Below are 21,844 nucleotides of genomic sequence, written 5' to 3' on the forward strand. Positions count from 1 at the left end.
GTTACTGTACAGCCAAAAAATGCCATTATTTATAGTTGGGTAATCTTTCCATTTACTTTTGACAATACAGTTGGGTTAGAGTGAAAATGTTTTGGATTTGAGTCTCAGAGTTTGGGGTCTGTTTGTGAAATGCTAGATATTTTCAGTTTTTAAAAGAAATATTAAATAATTCTCTGTTTCTTGCAACTAACATGTGTTTATCAGAAGTGGAACCCATAAAATTTAGAATTTGCAACTGTGATATTCACCTCCATTCTGGGAGGATGCTATGGTTTCTTAAAAAGGGAGGGATGAACCACTGTTTACACAGCAAGAGCAGTTTGGATTAAATGAGCCTGCACATTTAACCTGGAGAAATAAATTCCTAATAAAATGTAGTACTTGTGGCTGCACTTCTAAAAGTTAGTTGTTTTTTTTCTTTATTTATCTTTTTCCACACGTAGATGCTGCAGACCATTTGGTCAGTTCAGTTCTCCTGTAACTTTAATTAGCAACAGTTATAAACAAAAAAGTAGGAAAGTAAGTAAAATAAGTAATTAAAAAAAAAACAGAACCAGAAAGTATTTTTCTTTTGTATAAATATACTGGAAAATATCACTGGAGAATTTATGCATATTGGTATGGATCTTCCTCTTGCTATAGAGGAAAGTAGAAAATTCCATTCCCTACTAGAGGGAAGTAGAAAATTCATTCCCTACTGTTTACATGTTAGGTTTGGAAGATCTTTGTTTCTTCTTTTCTGTAAAGGTCTAAACAAGGTCTAAATATGTCAGTTAACACTGACATGCTTCTGTAGTATGAAACACATGTTGCTTAACTGATTCAGGTTTTTGAAGATGTTCTGCTAATTTATATACTGAAGAAATGGTTCTAGTATTTCATATCAATCAAAATTTTCTTATTACAAAGTTGTGCATAACAAACTTTAAAGAAAATAATACTGATTATATATTTGTTTTATAGATCTTGGCAATAACGTTTAACTTGACTACATTTAATAAAGACTTAATGGCAAATTTAATATTATTGATGTTTTTGTTTGCTTAAGAAACTTGATCTGTGTAAGCAGGTTTTGTGTGAACATGCTGAAAAGATGTTAAAAAACTTTCAAAAGATCACTTACATGTTTATGGATAGCTTTGAAATGGGCAAAATGTGTTGTGTTCTAACAGAAAAATATTTTTTGTACTGTTTGATATGAAAAGGTAGTGCGAGAGGTGAAAGATAGTCGACAGTGAGGAGTCAGATATGGATGATAAAAACAGTTTGAGCTTTCTCTTAAATATTGCATTAGAAGTATTTAACTGTCATTCCAACAGAATGATAAATCTTTCTGGGGCACAGTAATTCAGCATTGCAGCTGACAATATTGGTTAAAGACTTCTGTCTTTTTTTAAGTGGTTGTGAATTAGAATCTTCAGTGCAGGTGCTTTGAAATGGTAACTTAGGATTTCTTCGATCCTTTTCTTCATTTAATTTATTTAAACATTACTTGTTGGTTTAGAAGGTTTAACATGATGTTCTTCATTGTATCCTGAAATATTTGACCAGACCATTTTGTTCATATTCTTGGGAAACTTGTGTTAGTTTCGGAAGTGTTTTGTTTGATGTTTGTTCTGAATTTAGACTTCTGGTTTTGTCTGTGGGGACTACATGATTAAAACAGCTGCTGTTCCTTCACAGGCCTATGAAGAGTACACCAGCAAGCTTGATGCTCTACAGCAGAGAGAACAGCAGTTACTGGAATCCATGGGGAATGGAACTGATTTCTCTGTCTCCAGTTCAGCTTCAACGGACACAGTTGCATCATCTTCCTCCTCTAGCCTCTCTGTAGCACCTTCATCCCTTTCAGTTTATCAAAACCCTGCTGATATGTCACGGAATAACCCTAAGTCTCCACAGAAGCCCATTGTTAGAGTCTTCCTGCCCAACAAGCAAAGGACTGTGGTGAGTCAGTTTCTATTCACATACTTGCAACCTCAATATTTCCTGTATCTCTCTCCCTCTGTATGTAAAAGTTAATTTAAGAGCTGAAATATACCTGGGTGGAGGTCAGAAGTGTCATGATCACACTGCTCTGCTGCACTCAATTGTTTTGATCTGTTGAATGTTTTTGAAAGGATTAACTCAAAAAAGTCCATTATAGCAATAATATAGAATACAGAACTTAAAAGGAGTTTTGTAACTATGAAGATACCTCAAGAAATATTTTCTCAAATCAGTTCTATTGGATTAATAGTATTTTACCATTTTACAATAGTTAGAAAGGGACAATAAGTTCTATTTCTTGTCTTATCCAAAACTATTGATTAGTTTTACAGGGCAAGGTGGAGGAAGTATTTTCTATGTTATCAGAGTTACAGAAGCATTGAATGCTTTAGAGCAAGAACCAGCCTCTTGCAGCTTAGGAGGGCTATGCAGAATTGCTTGGGTTTTTTTTTTTTCTTTTAGTTTTTCCTCCCCACTCATCGTGGTGAGCATTTGTAACACCATGATGATACTTTCAGGTCTTGTGTAGAGAACTGATTAGGGGAGGGACAGAGGTGCAATTAGAGGGCTCAAGAAGTGTTGCGCACAAACCTGGTGTTTATCAGTTTTGACAATGTTACAGTGACTCCTGATGTCATGGAAGAGTAGTTCACTTTTTGCTGCTGGAGAAGGGATTTTATGTATCCCCTAAGAGCTGTCAACTGAAGAGCCTTGATATGTCCTTTAGAACAATACATGGCAAACAGTGATACATGAAATTATTGACAAGCCATAGTCTAGGCTTTGTTTTGCAAGGTAGTACTAATCCAAATTTAGCAGGGGAGCAGTGTTTCCAGAGAAGGTGGGAAGTGAATGGACAAGAATTGTCCATGTCAAGCCAGGACATTTTGCAGCAGTCAGTCAGGTGTCAGCTATCTCGGGGTTGTTACTGTCTGTTGAATTTGGGTTGCTGGTAAAAAGAAGAAAACATCAACTGAGTAGTTCTGGGTGCTGGACCGTGTCCTCACCCTTTCCCTACCACTTTCCTTGCATCCTTCCCCCACCTCACTGAGCAAAAGACTTGTAGTGGGAACAACATTGGAGGGCAGTTGTTTTCACCTGACTTTTTTTTTTTTTTAGTAATCCTTAATTGTTCAAGATTGCTGAAGGTGGAAAATAATATTTGGGTTTTGACTTAGAGAGTGGGAGTTTAATGTAGCCTGTGACCACTGTGCAGAATGTACAGTGTAAAGCCAGGTGATTCTGTTGTCTGCGTGTTGAGCAGTCTAAGCAAACAGTACTACCCACAGAGTGAGATCTGGAGAGAAGGTCCTGGATTTGGAGGGACTCTGGTTTCTTCATGTGTTCTGTCGCACCCTGTCTGGCTATTTGCACCCTCTGTCATGGGGCTCATAAGTTGGTTTTGTTTCTTTCCTGTAGAAGATCACAGCATATCACTTCCTGCACTGTTCTGTGCATTACCTGTTTTGTCTCTCCTATGTGTTCTCCTGTCCTCTAACCCACATAGTGTAATTCTGCTCTTATTCTTTCCCCCTCATCTGCCATACTCTTGTTCTGCTTCTTTGTCTTTCCCTTTTTACCTCCTCCTCAATCCTGTTTTATTTCTCGCAGCACTAGATGCTCTTTCTGGGCTATGGGAGGCAAATGTGGTTTAACTTGGGTGTAGTCAGGGAGAGGCTCTTGCTTCTGTCTCCAGCTTTCTAGTGGAGGATTAACACTATTTGCCTTACCTGTCCGGCTCTGCAGCTAGTTTCCAGCTTGCTTTGGTTCTTTTTATTTCATTTTTACACAGCTTGGATCAAGTTGTGTTACTAAGTTGAACTTTGTTTCCTTATTTTCTTTTTGTATACTTGTAAAGTATCTCTGGTTTCGAGCTGAGGAATGGTGCTTATAGGAGCTCTTGAGTGTGGAGGTTGTTGGCCTTGGAGCTGAAGTTCATTTCTCTGAAACTTGAACCAGTGATCATTTTATTGAGAAAGTCAGGAATTTCTTGTATGGCAACTCTTAATGTAATTCCTTTGTTTTCAGTATTTATTGATCCTACATGTAGTCTGTTGGAAACTGAGGAAATGCCAGGAGCAATCACAATCCGGAAGAAACTGCAGCAGCTTACTGAATCCTAGGGTGCATCAAGCACAGCATCACAAATTAGTTGGGAGAGGTGATTCTCCTCCTCTAATCAAGTGTGGCCTCACCTTGAGAACTGTGTGCAGTTTTGGGTGCCACAATATAAGATTCTGTGATCCACAGTGCAGTTTTAATAGCCAGCAGTTAGATGATGTGTTACTAACCTAAAAAAGCATCCAACATTTTTCAGTGAAAGCCCTGAGAGTGCTTCCTTCATTCTCTCAGTGGATTGGGAAGTGTTGCACACATTTGTCTTCCTTCATAACCTTTGGCTTTTAAAGCAGACTGGTTGTGTCTCACTTGTGCCCATTAACTGAGCCCTTGCTTATGTAGCTGGGATGTTAGTTCAGGATGCTCAAGTATACAGGGTGGCTTGTGATGGGTTGAAGCAGGAAGGAGCTTCCTTGTGAAAATGCAGTACCTGCTATTAGAGCCTTCTCCTTGCCCTAGTTCCCATTTCACACGGCTGTTAAAACAAGGCTAATGTGTTCTACAAACAAGCAGGTGGCTGGGAGAGATACTGTTAAAGTTGCAGTGTTGCAGCAGTCTTCTCCCCACCTCAACCTAAATTGTTTTCAATTAATACCTACTTCTGAAAGAAAATCTTGTTAATATCACAATAATAATTACAGTCTATTTCCAATTCACTTCAGGAGGGGAGAAATGTTGTCAGATCCTAAGGAGTCTATTTTTGTCTGAGAATGCCATGACATTTCTTAAACTGACTTAAAGTGACTGGAATGGAGTTGGTAATGGAGAGCCAACCTCGTTATTTTTTCTTTGATCACTCTGAAGTAGCCCCAAGTACTACAACAGCCTTCTGCTATTTGTTTAGAACTGCTAAAAATGCAGGAAATGGGGGGGAGTTGCTTGCATATCTTACATTTTTGACTAGCAACTGCCTTGTTAGTTGAGAGTTCTCTATGGGTTATTGTTTGTGTAGGATCAAGCAAATACATCTGTTGGAGCTGACTCCAGTTCAAAATATAATTTAAGGAAACTGGTGGAGTACAAAGAAATGAGACCATGGTGTTCAGAGTAAGTGATTGTGGTGCTGAGGTAGCGTAGCTGAGGGGAAGTTTCTTTGTGTGTGTCAGGATGAGGCAGAGGTTGGACAAACCTTTTCCCAAGGTGTGAAGGTGCTTGTCTGAAAGCCTGATGGGTCTGTGTCAGAGCCTACTGCTGCTGATCATTTGAAGTCAGCGTTTTGATTCAGCTGGCTGCAGGACAGTGTTCAAAAGTAACTTTTTTCTTGAAAGCAAAACCAAATAGTTGGCTTGGTTAGCTGGAGGGGAATCAACGAATAAGTAGTGTCAGAAATAAAAGATTGTTTTCCTTGTCCTGGTCCTGGAAAGGGATGAAGAGAAGTTTCTTTCTGTGAACAACCTCCTAGAAGAAACAACAGGTTGTTTTTTCTTCTCTGTGCTGGGATAATTTTATCCCCTATAATGCAGAGAGAGAAACATGTGTACTTCTTTCCTTATTGGCTTTGTTCAACTGGCAAGTCACACATCCTTTGGAGCAGCATTCCACACAAATGTCACTCAGATAAGTCTGTGCAGGTGGGTTTGTTCATTTTGTTCTAGGCCAGAGAGAAGGATGCTGAAGTCATAAAAATAGAAGATGGTGGAAGTCTACCTGAGATGAAAAATTGTTTTGTAGAACAAGTTGATGAGGCTTATCCAAGCAGTGGCAGGATTTTGGGAAATACTGGTTTCAAGCTTGTTTGGGTTAGGAATCTAAAATGTCTGTGGTGTGCATAGTAACAAATCTGCTATTAAGGGAGAGCTTTTGGAGGTGGAAGGAAAGTATAAAACTCTGATCTCCTGCTGGTTGCCAGGAGTCTGAGAGATTATGTTATATGCTAAGACTTGGTTTTCATGGAAGGGAGGTAGTCTTGAATGGAAGTAGATGATACTTACTGGTGAGATTTCTGAGGGAATGCGTGGAGCCAACAGGGAGCACAGCCTTGGGCATTCTTAGTTGTGGAGTGGATTAGGATTTTTTTTCCGAATTGTATGATTGAATGTGCATGCAGAGAAGGAAAAGAGACATAAGACAGTGCTCATGCAAATGAACAGAAGTAGACACATACCTGGTTGTTGAGATGGGACAGTAATTCAAGCAGAATGGTGATTATCAACTGATGCAGAGGTATGGGGCAAATAGGGTAATTTCAGGTTTATGTAAGAGGAAGAAGACATTGAAAAAGTTTAAAATGAACTGAAGGAGTTTGGGCAATTAGCATCAAAAAGCTTCTGAAGAGTATAAAGAATACAGGAATATGGTATTTGCGTGTAGGGCAAGATTTAAGCATTTTGTGGGATTGCTTTGAGTTGTGTGATTTTTATTTTTTCCCCTAATTTTTTTCTTTGAGGGTTGGGGGAATTATTTTTGAGGATGTGGGTACAGTATCTTTTTTGCATCAATTTTAACTGGTAGGTTTGGAATAAGGAAAAAACCTCCATTTCCAATTGCAAGAAGAGTTCCAACTTCTGCTCTGTGAAAGTTGACAAAATAGTTAAAATTATTTCGAGATTTCTCCAATTAGATTGTTTGCTCACTGTAGACCTTGAGGCACTAGCAAGAATTTTTAAACAGTTCTCCCATGGCCCATCAGGTGAGCTGGTTTCCTCTCTTGGAGGAAAGCTTTCTGAAACATGTAATGGAGTTAACATTTTGTGGACATATCTGGAGTATCTCTCTGTCACAATGAAAGAGCACAAGAATAGGTCAGGCATGTATGATATTTTCCATGGGTTGTCTTCCAAATTTGAGCTGTTTGTCACTCAGGAATTTTATGAGTTTAAGTCTTTTCTGTTTGGAAGCCCTCTGTTCAGCCTCCATTAAATGTATGCTACGAATGCTAGAAATTTGTGTCTTGTGGTTAGAATTCCTTGGGCGTGGTAATGTGGAGTGTGAGTAATCATGTTCTGTGTTGGTCTTTAAATCTGCCACATGCTACTTCATTCTAAATGAAATAAGGGCTTCTGAGAAAAGCCATTTAACACAAGGCCTGGTATAAAAACAAGTAGCTAAAACTGGTTATGACTCTGCAGAGGAACAATATTAGGATGTTTTTGATGTTGTAGTGAAGTCCTAGTAAAAGAAAAGAATGAGAGAATTCTAGGAAAGAAGGGACTGCAGTAAGAGGGCTTCTAACTCAAGTACTTTATGAACAAGATCATACAATTGAGGAATAGCAGCTCTGAATGATTTTGATTACCCAGGAAATCCCTTCTGGACAAGTACTTAGAGTGAGAAAAAAACAGTCTGAAAGCAAATGAGCTCTCCTGAGTGATACTATGGGGCATGGAAAGTTGCAGGACAAGTGTTCAAGTGTAATGAGTGATGGGTATTTGAAAGGCATAAGGTGGTGATAGGTCTTGTGCGTCATCTCTGTGGTCTGTTGGTGCCTTCAGCACATTACCAGCTTCCAAAGGAAATGTTCCCTTCATGTCTTCTGCCCCTCTTGGTGGAGTGAGGGTGGTAAGTAGTCTCCACTGCTCTCCCCAGTTGCATTTATAAAGGATCCTCTCCCAGCTCCAGTGCCGTCTTTGTCAGCATGAGCAAGGAGTGGATTTGGTCAGTTTGAATTCCATATCTGTCTGTAGTGGTCTGAGTGGGGACAGTGAAGCAAGAGGGAACAAAAAAAACCCAGATGTTGTACATGTTTTGGGAAAGCTTGGTGGCATCCAAATATTTCAGTTGTCTGCAGATTCTTGATAGGATCAAATCATTGTGTCAGCCACCACAGGGTCAAAAAATTTCCATGGTAGCTTCTAAACCAAAAGTAATACTTCAGGTCACAAAATAAGTTACCCTTTCTTCTATGTTAAACTATAAGATATTGTGTGGGTTTTGGTTGTTCTTTTTTTTGCATTAATCTGAAGTTTAAGAGTAATTACAGGTGCTTTGTGTAAAAACTCAGCATAAACCTGGGCCAGTAAACCTTTTTCACTTGGTTTTCTGTTGGTATGCTTCATATGCTTCTCACAGTTAAACATCTGTTGGAAAGTGCATGGAAGTTCTCAAAATGTGAATGTGAGAGTGAGTTTTTCAAAGTGACAATTTGTATGTTTAAGAGTTAAAAGGGCTAAACAGGACTGAGAATGCTGTGCATGGGACCAGTTCTTAAGTGTCTCACTCTTGTCACACCTTGGTTTATTAGTACATCTGCCTTTTAATTAGGCAAGCAATCATGTGATCATCTCTGCAGTCATGAAGACTAGAAGAATATGCTATTTTTATTCTATGTAAATTCTTAGCATAAATTAATTCATCATGCATGCACAACTGGGATCCTTCAAATATTCTGTTTTTAAATCTGGTACTTGATTCATTTCTTTTGAGTTCAGATTTGCATCTTGCTTTCTGTTGTTTATGCTGTGAGTTTGTGCCTCAAGCTTTCTGAGTAGTAAGCACTGGATTTCTGTAGGCATTTGAGCTGCCCTACCAGTTTCACCTGTCAAGTATAAGGAAAATTCAGAGAAGGGATGTTCAAGCAACTGAATAAACCAGTTTCTTGCTTTTAATTGCACACCTGGTCTGACATGATTAGGTTTTACTAATCAAAAATACAATTAAAACCTCCCATGTTGTATCAAACATGCAGCAGAAATTGAGTTTATTTTTAGCCTATGCCAATGGTTGGTTGCTGAATGTATCTGAATACTTTGGAATTTTATGCATCTTATTAACAGTCTGGGTATATGAAGTAAATGGAGTTTACTTTCAAGTAAGCTTCACTTGATACTTCTCAATCACTAGGAAAATTTATTCCATCACTTATTAAATTGTCTTTTCTCTTTCCTCGAGAGTTTCTTTCTTTTGTCCTTCCAGTTCTCTTCTCCCCTGCCACTGAGGAGGGAGTGAGCAACCAGCTGGGTGGTGCTTAGCTGCCTGCCAGGGATAACTCAACACAAACTACCCTCAAATGCTGGATAAATTCAAAGGCATATGTGTTGAAAAGAGATTAATTTAATCTACTGCACTTTTATTGATGCACTGTCTTAGATTGCAAAGTGAAACAATATTGAAAAGTTGCCATTAGAAAACTGATGACTTGTCATCTGGAATGCCATGTGCAACTCTGATGGTTGGTTTTTACTCAAGTAAGGAGTGTTTAGTGATTCCTTATGAGATGGAAAGTCTGGCTGTAGAAAGTAATGAATGCTAGAAAAAAAAGTACTGTTTGGAGCATGCTTCCTTTACCTCATAATGTGCTAGGCAGGCGCTCAGTGAAATGGAATGCAAGTCACAAATCTGAAAATGACCGTAATATTTATATCCATGTCTAGTAAGTAATACTTAAATTGATGCTTCTTGTGTTTTTTAAGCAAAATAGCCAAGGGGAGTTTTAATATTTGTAGAGAATATGTATACTGCCTGAGGATGGAAGCATCCATTTGGTTTTTGGATCAGTTGCAACAGAAGGATGTGAATTTTAGCCCTTCTGCTATAGTTTCTTGCCTCCACGCAGCTTTTAAAGCACTTGGAGTGTGATCAGCTGAGACAGGGCTCTACAAAAGTGGACTCTATTACAAAGATTTGTTTAAACTGTTTCATACGTTAAATTTCTAATGCATATGGGTTTTGGGTTGGAGAACAGCCAGCTGACTTTTTTGTCTCTTGAACAGAAACCACAAGGTCCTGGGGTTTCATGCCCATATAGTGGCTACAGACATTTTCTAGATGAGCATTTCTCACAAGTCTGAAGTCTAAAGCCATATTTTCCAAACTTTATTTTACTAATAGGTCATTGTCAGCCTTCACAGTTTCTGCCACTGGTACTCACCCTAACGAAGATTTGAAAATTATCTGCTCTCTACTCCCCTTTAAAATGACCAATGCTCTTCTGAAGACAGTTTGGAACTGTCTCTCAGAAGTTTGAAAAATTATATGTGGAGGCCATTCATTAGGCACCATAGGTTTCATCCAGTGTGGTTGAGTGATGTATTCTTGAGAAAATATTTCTGCACTGACATAAATCAGTCTGTTGTGTTCTACATGTAATTGCATTGGAGGTGCCAAGGGTTGCTGGTAACCCATGTCTTTGCAAGTTAAATGGAATGCATTTGATTGAAGGGTAACAGCTTTGTAAAACGGGTAAATTCTGATCAATTTCCCTTGGAAACAAGATTTAATGCAATGAAACTGCCTCTCATTTGTCTCACTAATATGCTTCATTAAGAATGTATTTTCTTGCTGCTTTCTCCTGGAAGCTGGACAGAGCTTCATGTCCTGATATCCAGAACAGCTGTTTCTGAAAGCTGTGTTCTTTTCTAGAGGATGTGATGTTCAGTGCCATCTTATGTCCTTTTTGCCACAAACGAGGGTAATTTTATCTGTTAGTGCTGTAAGAAGTAGCTGACTGATTTGGTGAAATATTTGTCCTCCATAAGTAAGATGAGAAATTGAATGTGGATCTCATGTTTGGATTTTACCAGAAAACCTTCCATGTTAGAAGACCAAACTAATTATTTGGCAAATGTATAGTTTAGCCTAATTTTCTCCCAACACGTTGAATTCTATGAACATGTGGCTGAAATTTTTTAGACCTGGGTATCAGATATGGGGAGGAATAAAGTGTGATCTTTCAGGGTATATGTGTTGTGGTAAGCAAATAAATACTTTGAAGTGATATTTCAAATCCATTCTACTTGGCATATTTCCACTGTTGTGCCCAGTAGTCTGCTTGATTGTTTGGAAGTGCTCTGAAGCTTTAAGCTATGTTACACATACCTTACATACTGTACATGTGTTACATTTGGGCAAAGTGAGCTGAAGGCTGAGAGAAAAATAAAGCCAGCTAACTAGTTTAGAGAAGTATAATACTGGATCTTCAGGGCTGACCAGCCTTTCCACTTTCAAAGACCTTTGCATTGCCTTTTTGGAGTGATTCTCAGTGTCTTTATTGCTCTAAAACATTGGAAACTACAGTGGTGTAAGGAAGCATTTTTAGCTTACTGAGACTAGCCAGTTTCTAGTCTGATGCTAGAAAAGTGATGTAAGAGTTATTTAGGGACGTAGCCCTGAATTTCTTACTGAATCAGGAATGACCTGATTTACAGAAATAAATGATTTATTATGCATTGCTTAAATACTTGTGGCTGAAGTACTAAATATATATCAATAATGTTGTTACAAATACTTGCTATGCCTAGAAATAGTTCAGGTGAGTAAAAGAAATGAGGACATTAAGGGCTACAGTTCTGTTTAATCTGTCTAGGTAGTAAGACTGCTTTGAGAATTTCTGCAATCTGGAATAATTTTCAGTTTTTTTCCTTGGGGTTTAACATTTGCAAACTTAAGCATGTGTTTTGGTGTTTCCCTGAATTGCTGCTTACACAATTTAAGATGCTCAAGTAAATTATCTTCTCTGGTATATTATTAATCTACACACTGAACACACCTTGCAGTCTGTGTTGGCGGCTTCTGTACTGTTCCTTAGCGTTATATAGCCCACACTTTCATACTCTTCACTTTTGAAAGTTGCTTGCTGAATCAACTTACTAATGGTATAAAAACCTAAGCCTCTTCTGATCTACAAATCTTATGTATATAAGTAACCTGAAAAGAAAGCCCTTAACAATCACAATTTAGGAGTACATCCCCTAACTTAGTAACATGAGTTTCTAGGTGGTAACCATTGTGAAACCCTTGAATTCTCTTAGTTATAAAACAGAGGGATCAAAAGATAATGGATCAGTGCAAACAAAATGGATTTTAAATAATATTAAACATTCTATGTTTCAATAAAATGCCAGCTTTGTTCGGTGTATTGGGTTGCAGGCATAAGAGTGCTGTGTATTTTGGAGTAGATGAGAAATTTTCTCCTGGGGAACTGATTTTGTTAAAAAATGCTGATGTGATTCAGTTAAAGTGCTCTGTGGGAATCCTGGCAGAGCTCTAGATGGAATTGATAAACCCTCCTTGGTGCCTTCCTGCCGTGCTGGAGCTGCTGGCTCCTGGCAGGCACTCGGGGGCTGCACCATGCAGGGCTCCTGCCCCCTGCTCCCCTCCCAGCCTGGGGGGCCACACACCCTCCCTCTGCCTGGGGCTGAGAAAGAAGCTGTTCCAAAACTCCTTTGGAGTCAGCAGGAGTCTGTTAGTCAGGATAAAAGAGCTGGTGTTGGGTTTTGTTTTTCTGAAGACTAAGTTGGTCTCCAAATCACTTTGTTGGAACCAGCTTTTTCTTTAACTTTGCCATAATTTGGGGGTGAAAAGAAGCTGGGGACAAAAAGAGGTTTCAGAGAGAATGCTTTGCAGGGTGAGATTTTGGCTTTACAGTAGGTGCTAGTAGGGACTGAAGGAGGGGGCTGAAGGGCTACATGCACAGATGGTGATAGACCATGCTGTACCAGTCTGGGAAAATGATTAATCAATACTGCAGGGACTTATTCTACCACTACGTTCTTTTAATTTGGCCTTATGTTTCTCTGCTCGGGAGTTCTGTAAGAGAATGTTCTAAATGTGATGCTGATTCAGGATCATGATGGTTTTTGAGAGTAATAAAAGCAGTTCTTTGGGTTTTAACTGGATCGTGATGCAAATGGCAGCGAAGAGAACAAATGTTCTACACATGTTTCTAATTGCAAGTTGCATAAATATGGCTTGGATTTTAATGAAGGGGACTTGGGATAATAATGCTGAGGAATAGCAAGTGATTAGTGAGCAGGATGTCTAATGTACATTTTTCGTAGTCCTATTGCACTTTTGTTGCTGTAGGTAACCTTCATTCTGATACTTCCCAAATTTTGAGAGTTTGTATTTCCAACTTTATTGATCTCTTAAAAGAAACCTTGTAACTTCGTAAATCCTGTTGTTGACAAAATTAAAAGGAAAAAAAAATACATCCGTGTAATTAATTAATAGCATTGGAACTTGGAGGTTCCTGATGCATTTCTTTCCTTCATGAGTTACTGGAGGATGTTCTCATCATTTTTGGAGGATCAGTGCTGGAGGAAGAAAATGTTTTCCACTGACTGCAAGACTGCTTATCTCTTCTTTAATGTTAGTAATCTACCTACTGCTTGACTTTTCCTCCTTATCCTGTTCCACTCCCTCACACAGGTCAAGATTTTGCTAACCTGGTTTCTTTAATACTTAACTCTGTTGGAGTTTTCTGCCTAAGCTAGAACCTCCTCCTACTCTATGCTGGGTTCTATTGCTGCTCCTAGGCACCTCATTCCCCCGATGGTCCTTGTCCAAAACAAGCCACCTTTTCTCCCAATGACAGCTTGAAAGCTTCCTGTTCAGGATGTACTTCCAGTACTTCCCCGGGTGCTGGCAAACAGTTCTCCCTGCAAGGTGGTTCATCATGTCATTTTTTTCCTGCCCTCAGCCTCAACTCTTCAGTCTGTCCTCCCTCTCTCTTGCTTGTTTGATTCCCACCAACCTGCTGATCACAATTCCCTCTCCCAGAATACACATGCTTTCCCCTCATGTTCAGTTCTTGAAGTTTGTCCTGACTCTCTCCTCCCATTTCTCCTTCATGCTCAATCTCTTTCCTGGCTCTTTTCATTCCCCTTTTTGTCCCCATCATCTGCCTGCCACCTTTGCAGTATTTCAGTTTCTTCTGCCACTGTGGATATCAGTGGTGAAGTGACTGAGACTGCTGGAAAGGTAGACCTGAATTGTCTGTGGGGGCTCAACCTCAATCCAGCAGGAGCTATACTCAGGGGGAAAATAGCCTTGAGCCAAAGAACACTTGCTTCCTCCATCAAAATGATCACGTCTAATGTCTGGGGGAAAGTTGGAGCACACCTAAAATCCTCAGAGACTTCAGTTAGATTCTCAAAAATATTTACTCACTATTTGTAAATATATATGTTGGAGGCATAGAATAGGACACTGAAGGGACAGACAAGTTCTTTTAGGGGTCTTTGGCAGAATGATGATGGTACTAAATCATAGGGACAATTAAAGAGTTATTTTCTTAACAAGATATTATGATTAGCATAGCACAGAATTTATTATTAGAATGGCACATGAGTTCTACAAGCAGAATCAATGTTGTGCAACTTATAAGTACCATAATACAGAATTTATAATACAACTTCACTTATAATTTCTAATCACCTTCGCAGGTAAAGACAAATCTTTAATAGATGTTTTGCTGTATCAATACAACAATCATAATTTAGACTCAACATTTGTATAAAAGAATATGAGTCATACTCTCCATCCTTGGAGAAAGGAGAGGAGTTCCTTTCTAAGGAGTTGCTTAGAGCAATAAAAAGATGTATTAAAAAAGAATATAGTGTGTAAACCAAAGTCACCTAAGGCTGACTATCAAGATTGTAAAGTAGTGTGCTATAGGATGTTTTTTTCAAGGAATTCAGAGAAATAATCTTTTCTTAAATGTTTGTATTGACCAGATGAAATGCATAAATATCCTGTAAAGAGGCTCTCTCATGTTAATGGGAAAATTATGGTGAAGCAAAATATTCCTTTAATTTGTGTCTTCTGAAAGCACATATGTTTGAGTTCTAGAAATGCAGTATATAGTGTAACCTCAAATGGTGTTCACACAGCTACTTGAAACAGGCTGCTACTTTGCACTGTCATGCTTAAGTAGGACATAGAGCCCCTAAATACCCATGGAAATTTAAACACAGGGAACAAAAACTAGGCTCCGATCCAAAGCCAGTTGAAGCTGATTAAAAGACTGCTTTTGGCTACTGAGTGCTCTGGCTTAAGCCACTTGCAAGCTAGATTTGAGTTTCAGGGGCTCAGACACACTTGTTGGGTTTGTAAGTTTGTAGGTTTTTCTTCTGATTTGTGTTCAAGGTACTGTCTGTGATTATAGGTGATATCCCAGTGTGTACAGTGCCTGACTTGACTGTTTTTAGAACTAGGTAGTGAAAATATTTAGTATGTAATATTCAATACCTTAACTACACTTAATTACCAGATCATGTATTCTTCTTTTTTATGGCTTGACACTATACACTGTTAAATCATAGGTTTACCTAGAGATGATCTACTTACTTGTATAACATATGCCTACAATTAGAATAGAAGTGAGGGAAATACCTTTACATAGTATGGAGTTCTTGATTTGGCTAGTTTTAGTATGCTCCTCCATTGTTCCCATCCTGTTAGTTATCTAAACTTTTCAAGCCAGGAAACAGAAAAGAGCAATATATTTTCATACAGGATGTATCTGTAGAGTAACAAATATAGGTTAAAGTGAGAGGTGATGGTCTGCCTGACTCAGATGACTGTTTTGTTTCACTTGTTTGCATGCTTATCTTCTGTTTTAGAAATAGAAAATAAAATATTTACATTTTATCATAGTGGTTTTTTGAGTGCAGTCCAAGTTAGTTCCTTCACTTAATTTCACTTGGCATGTTTCCCCACTTATGTTCAGGCCAGCCTGTAAAATTAATGCTGTATGTACTTACTAGCTATCTGTGTACTGTGTTTCCAATTTCTCCTAGTTGAGAAAGTTGGAAATTGACTTTTGGAGTTGAGTGAAGATTCTGTTCCAAATGTTAATAGATGTATAGGGCTTGTTGGCCCCTCTAGCCAAGCCTTTTTCCTCATATACTATTCAGCAATAAAATTTTCTTGATATAGAAAAGGTTTTGGAAAACTCTGACCTACAATTCTGTAAAGCATACTGAAGAGTGGGTTTTAGCACTTGAGGGTCAAAATGTTTGCATCAGTTTTGGGGGATAAGTTGGAAGTTGTTCTAACTAATTTCTTTTGTATTTGACCTCTAGGTTCCAGCAAGATGTGGAGTGACAGTCCGAGACAGCCTAAAAAAAGCGCTGATGATGAGAGGTCTTATTCCAGAATGCTGTGCTGTTTACAGAATACAAGATGGGTATGGTTTGTGTGGGATCCCTCTTTGCTCTTAGAATCAATTATTGGCGCTACCCAGGATGGCCAGTTCTATCCAGAGGTTGTTTACAAAGTTCAGAATTTTCTGATACTTTGCACTAAACAATTTGTATGTCACAGACATGTTGAAAAGAATGTCTAACTCCTAGGAAAAGGCTCAGGCATAATATTCAGTAATATGAAATTATAGCAAAACACTCATTTAATAAAATTCATGCTAACCAAACAAGTATTAAATAGGCTGGGTTTACTTCTTGGTTTTATTTCATTTGGCTATAATGCATTCTTAACTAAAGACAGAGTTCCCTTGGGAGGAAAAAAACGAATTTTCAGCCCTAAAAATTTATATATTCATGTGCACAATTAGCTATCTCTGTGGAACTCTTACACGACAGGTACCTTACCTTCACAAACATTTAATTTGATCAAAAAGCCATCTGCCATGTGGGAAACAAGGAATTGGCCACTACTGGAGCTGGTTGAAAAAGTGCATTTCCTTCCTGCAGTTTGTCCAGGGAAGATGTGCTTTGTTTGCTATGTACTGAGCCTAAGGTCTTGTTCTAAAGTTTCCTGCAATTAGACTGGGTAGCAACCCCCCACAGTGTAACTTTTTAGCTGGTCTCACAACTTTGGCAAGAGACATGCAAGGGCTTGTGTGCTGTTGCTAATGAGAGGCTTATTTTCACTTTAGAGAGAAGAAGCCAATTGGCTGGGACACAGACATTTCCTGGCTCACAGGAGAGGAGTTGCACGTGGAAGTTTTGGAGAATGTGCCACTCACGACACACAATTTCGTATGTACTGGGTCTTGTGAGATGCTGAGTGGGGTTACATCAACTTCATATTTTCAAATTCAAATTGCCAACTTGGAATATTTTGCATCTGTGGGATGTGGTGGGAGTTGCAAAAGAAGTTTTTAATCTCAGTAGTTTAAGTGAATTCAATAGAATTGTATTTCAAATAAGTGATGCTAGAGTACTTGATCACCTTTAAAACTTTCACGTTTTGTTGGAATACACCCTCTAAAATCTATAAATGTAAGGGGTTTATATCAGTGCTGCATTGCAGAGCTGTAATAATATACTATTTTTGTATTGCTGTATCTATAAAATGTATTCTGGGCCTCCCTGCTGGCTCTGCAGCAGCAATTAACTAATGAACTAACTATTCCCAGAGCAGTGCTGACATCATCAATGATGCAGTACACAAATATGTTTTGACCTGATAAGGCACCAAGTAAATGGAAGCTGCTAAACAGAATCTGTCTAAATGTTTCCAGCTACATACAAAATCCTGGAAATAATGTCTGTCACACTGGGAAAGAAAGACCTTCTATTTCAGCTTAAAACATAGCAAAATTCAATCTGCAAGCTGTTTCAACCTATTTAGCTCAAACAGGCTGTTTGGGTTATGGCTAGTTAGGTGACCTCTAGTAGTAGGCTTACATTTTTTATATCCCACTGAAATTCTGATTATTACATGTAATAATAGAACTAAGAATGTGTTTTTACACTAGATATTGCTGAATTTGAAAATTAGCTAAATCATTTTCCCCCTATAATAATCTGGGGAGTATGCGCAATCACCCTTTTGTGATTCTGAATGTTTCTGAGTTTCAGTAGTCCAAATTACAACTATAGCTATAACCATACATTGAAGCCCTATATATATGTATATTTTATATATATGTATATTTTATATATATATATATATGCCTGTGTATTTCCAGTCCTGTCAGTATTAGATAGAAATGTTCTTTGGCTTCTGAAAAAGTTAGAATATGAAATAGTATTTCAGCAGCTTTTGGTTTTATAGGTTGTATCCAAATAAATTCTCAATGTTTGTGTCTAGCATGATAATAGTGAACTTTTGCTTCAGGTTTTTTGCCCTTGTTCTTACTGCTAGTGAAGTGAAACATTAATTCCAAGAAACAGTTGAAGGAATGTTGCAGTGCATGAAAACTGTTTCAAAAGGAGACGATCTTTTGTGTAAATCTGTTTGATACATAAAACTGTAGCTCCAGCGTCTCAGAAGAGACTTTTAAGTACACTTGAGGGAGGTAAAAGCAAATAGCCTATCTTGGGCTTAGAAGGGCTCCAGGTAATTGTGCCTATTTTTGCCAATGTAGGTACGAAAAACGTTCTTCACGTTAGCATTCTGCGATTTCTGTCGGAAGCTGCTTTTCCAGGGGTTCCGATGCCAGACTTGTGGCTACAAATTCCACCAGCGCTGTAGTACAGAAGTGCCACTGATGTGTGTTAATTATGATCAACTTGAGTAAGTAATCACAATTGATTTTCAAGTTGAGCCTTTTAACAAGCTGTCAGTGGTTTCTTGTGTTAAGTCTGTAATTCAGGAAGGTGCCTGAAAAAAAAAAATAGGAGTTCAACTGTTGTTGTGAGACTGCTTAATTCATACTCTTTCTGTGCTAGCTCAGACAACCAGTTCATATGTCTTTGCTGGTCTGTGAAGTGCTTTTTTTGAAGCATGAATAGGGTTGCTGGGCACTTGACTGTATCAGACAGACTACTCATTGTTCACAGTTGTTATTATTAATCAAAACTGGTTCTTTATTGTGGGATGGCTAAGGCCGTGTTTAAAATTTAGCTGTGGCTTTATTCTCTTCAACCTGAAAAAATGTTAAAGAGACAGTAGTTGATTATAGTGAAATTGCAGTTGGTTTTACAATAATTGAAAATAAATCTGCTAGCAAGATTAATGCCTAGGTAAGAAACATAAAAGAGAATGACCCAAACAGTCCAATGTTCTTGGATTGAGTTACTGAACTATTTGTTCAAATAAGTCTTTGATGTAGATTTAGGATCTGGTGTAAACTGGGTCTGTTCTATTTGATTAGTTTCAGCAGAGGCTATTAAGTCCTTTAAATAGATTTTTGTATAAGGAATAATTTAAAATGCTATTTTTCTCACCAAGAATGAATTTAATTTTAGTTTATTTTGGTATTTGTAACTGTTTCCATTGGCATCTCTGGAGTTTGTGCTCAGTACTTTTATGTACTGATAGATACAAGTTGTGCATTCTTGAAGAACCAGATGTTTACAATTCCATCTAAAAGATTAAAAAATGAATTTCCGCAAAGTTTATATTTAAGGCATGATTTTATGATCCTCTATGAAGTAAATAATACTTTTAACGTATCTTGCAGATTTAATGTGTGGGATCTTTATTTTTAAATTTAGAATTTAATCAATGAGATTTTGGGGTTTGGTACCCTTTTTGTAGTTTTTGAGTATTATGTTGTGAAACTTCTGGGTTTTGCACAAGTTAGGTTGTTTTTGTTTTGTTCTTGCCTCACAGTTTGCTGTTTGTCTCCAAGTTCTTTGAACATCATCCCATACCGCCAGAGGAGGCCTCCTTAGGAGAGACCACCCCAGCATCTGGATCATACCCCTCAGTGCCCCCCTCAGATTCTGTTGGGTATGAACTCATTCCTGCTGTTTAATAACATAACTTTTCAGTACTGTACTAAGAAACACTCAAAGTACTGCTTTGCTGCTCTGCATTGTTGTAATCTGGCTTCTCATGCAAATATATTCACCTATAGTTAACTTAAAAGAAGTGAATGTTTTCATTGACACAAATTCTATAAATTAGTAATGAGCCTAGGTTAAATGTATGTGTAACTGTCTGTAGAATTGGGGTATTACCTGTTAAACTGATTTCTTCTACATAATAGCTTAGACCTGGTCTAAACTGGAAAGATTTTATACTTAAAATTAATGTAAACCAAAATTATATCCTCACAAATTCTTTTAGTTGGTTATTAAATTATAATTTATATGCTTTGAAGTGACATAGGTCAGTTTGAGAATAAACCACATTACTGTAAGGCTGATGTGAACAGGTGCCAGTTCCAGATTCATACTACTGTTTAAGTAGCTTTTCCACACACACTGCTTTAGTGTCCTCCAGACCAGCTGTCTTCTTCCTGTTCATGTTGGAGTATACCAACAGCATCTGTTGCTGCAGCTCCAGGTTTTGTAAAAGTAGACTCTAAAACTCACCGTTTCCAACAAAGTTTCTGGACCCATTCTCCATGAAGAGATAAGAGATCATATTTAAATCATGTTCCCAGTAGCAAAGAGATCAATGACACCATCCACCATTAGGTAGTTGAACAAATGTCCAGGCAAGACTAACTCAGGACTGTGTATCACACTCAAGAAATCTGGTGCATATTTATTAAGAATACCAAATACAGAAGCCTTCAGAAAACCATTCCCAGGACATGTGTGCTGTATGGAGTTGAGCTGAATTTGGCAGAGAGGCTCTCTTGGATTAGTGAAAATTGTGCCTAAACTAAAGCAGAAACACACTGGAAGCTACGCAGGCACCTCTGGACCCTTCAACTGGAAGATAAATTTTCTGGACAGCCAAGACTGTTTTATAGAAGACCAAATAAAATGCCACCCAGGAAAATAGATTGACAGTCCTGCAGAGGGAACCTCACTTGGTAAGTACAGAGATTATATTCCTACTTGTTCTATTTTGTGCAAATACAAGTGAATTCAAAAGCGCTTCTTGAAGGTAGTGAATGTTGCCTTTAGATCCTGTGGATATTAGTACAGCAGATTGTGGGAAAGGCTACTTGTCAAGTATTTGTTGTGCTACAGCCAAAATTGTAACTGGGCTAGAACTATTAATTCATGAAGAAACTTGTTCATACCAGTTGTGCTAAACACTAGTGGATGTCAAAGACACTATATGGCCCTACTCTTAATATTCTAAGTTGTCCTACTTTTCAATTGCCTTTGCACTACATTGGTCCATTCTTACCAGCTTGTGAGGTTATAGCAATATGGATTATCTTGATACATGCACTACTTCAGGCAGTCTTAGTTTTGACAAGTGAAAACAGAAGGAAAAAAATTAGACCAAAGCTGGTTAATGACTTGAGATCTTTAACTTCACATACATAAAAATGTTAACATTTAAATACACTTGCTAGTTGCTGTTTAGGAGCTTTTCTCAAGTGTTGCATCTGTAAATGTGTGTATTTGCAGAAGATGTAAAGCAGATCCTTTCTGCTTTTTTGCTTTATTGTCCACTTTATTGATAAACAAAACAAAGGCATACATCATGCCTGCAAAATTCTGTTCATTTTGGAAATGGTTTATGATTATCAACTGGTGTTCATACATAATATGCATGTTAGTCATACAGTGTTCCCCTAGCATCTGTGTATGTAGGATTTCCTTTCCAGAAGTAGCTCATAAGCTACTAGATAAGCATATAGCACTGTCCATATCTTTTTCCAGTTATCTTTCATGCCTTTCTTTAATCATACTTTTCTGCTTTTTAAGAACATAATTGTGGAAATATTAATCTAGATGAATTTAAAAAGCTGGACTTTTCTATAAAAACATATACTCACATGTGGTTTTATTAAAGAGGACTGTTAGAATATGGGACAGCAGCTCAGCTGGAATTAAAAAAAAAGGCTGACATTTGAGTTTATCTTGTCTGGGAGGAGAATATGGGATTGAAATTTGAGAGCTGAACAATGGGATGGAAAATATAAGGAACCTAGCACTTTATTAACACTTCCTAGATTAATAATTGTTCTTTTGATTTCTCTGTTCTCTAGTATCTTGCATGGAACAGTTCACAGAGGAAGAGATGTTATAATTGTTTGGTAAACCTGAAGAAAGAGAAGGCAAACATCCTTCTACATCTCTAATCTTGTGAAGGGATCCCAGCAGCAGGCAAAGTGCCCAAAAGAAGGAAGTTTGTGTTGCAAGACAAGTTCAAGAGTGAAAGTGTGCAATGGGAGCAAATGGAAAAGTTTGGAAGAGAAAGAGACATAAAGGAAGACCCTTGGACATGATGCAAAAGTTGCTAAATGTGTTAGAGA

At 38.0% G+C, this 21,844-nt stretch overlaps 1 protein-coding gene across 1 annotated transcript in view; it reads left to right on the plus strand.

Annotated features, from left to right (window-relative positions):
- Positions 1-21,844, plus strand: part of BRAF (B-Raf proto-oncogene, serine/threonine kinase) — a 79,937-nt gene that overhangs the window by 25,396 nt on the left and 32,697 nt on the right. The window contains exons 3-7 of the mRNA XM_030959337.1: positions 1,684-1,947; positions 15,849-15,952; positions 16,661-16,763; positions 18,098-18,246; positions 19,288-19,407. Coding sequence (XP_030815197.1) covers positions 1,684-1,947; positions 15,849-15,952; positions 16,661-16,763; positions 18,098-18,246; positions 19,288-19,407 — 740 coding nt within the window. The remainder of the gene's footprint in view (positions 1-1,683; positions 1,948-15,848; positions 15,953-16,660; positions 16,764-18,097; positions 18,247-19,287; positions 19,408-21,844) is intronic.

This window comes from Camarhynchus parvulus, chromosome 1A, assembly GCF_901933205.1.
Source record: "Camarhynchus parvulus chromosome 1A, STF_HiC, whole genome shotgun sequence".
In the NCBI taxonomy this organism is placed as follows: Eukaryota; Metazoa; Chordata; class Aves; order Passeriformes; family Thraupidae; genus Camarhynchus; species Camarhynchus parvulus.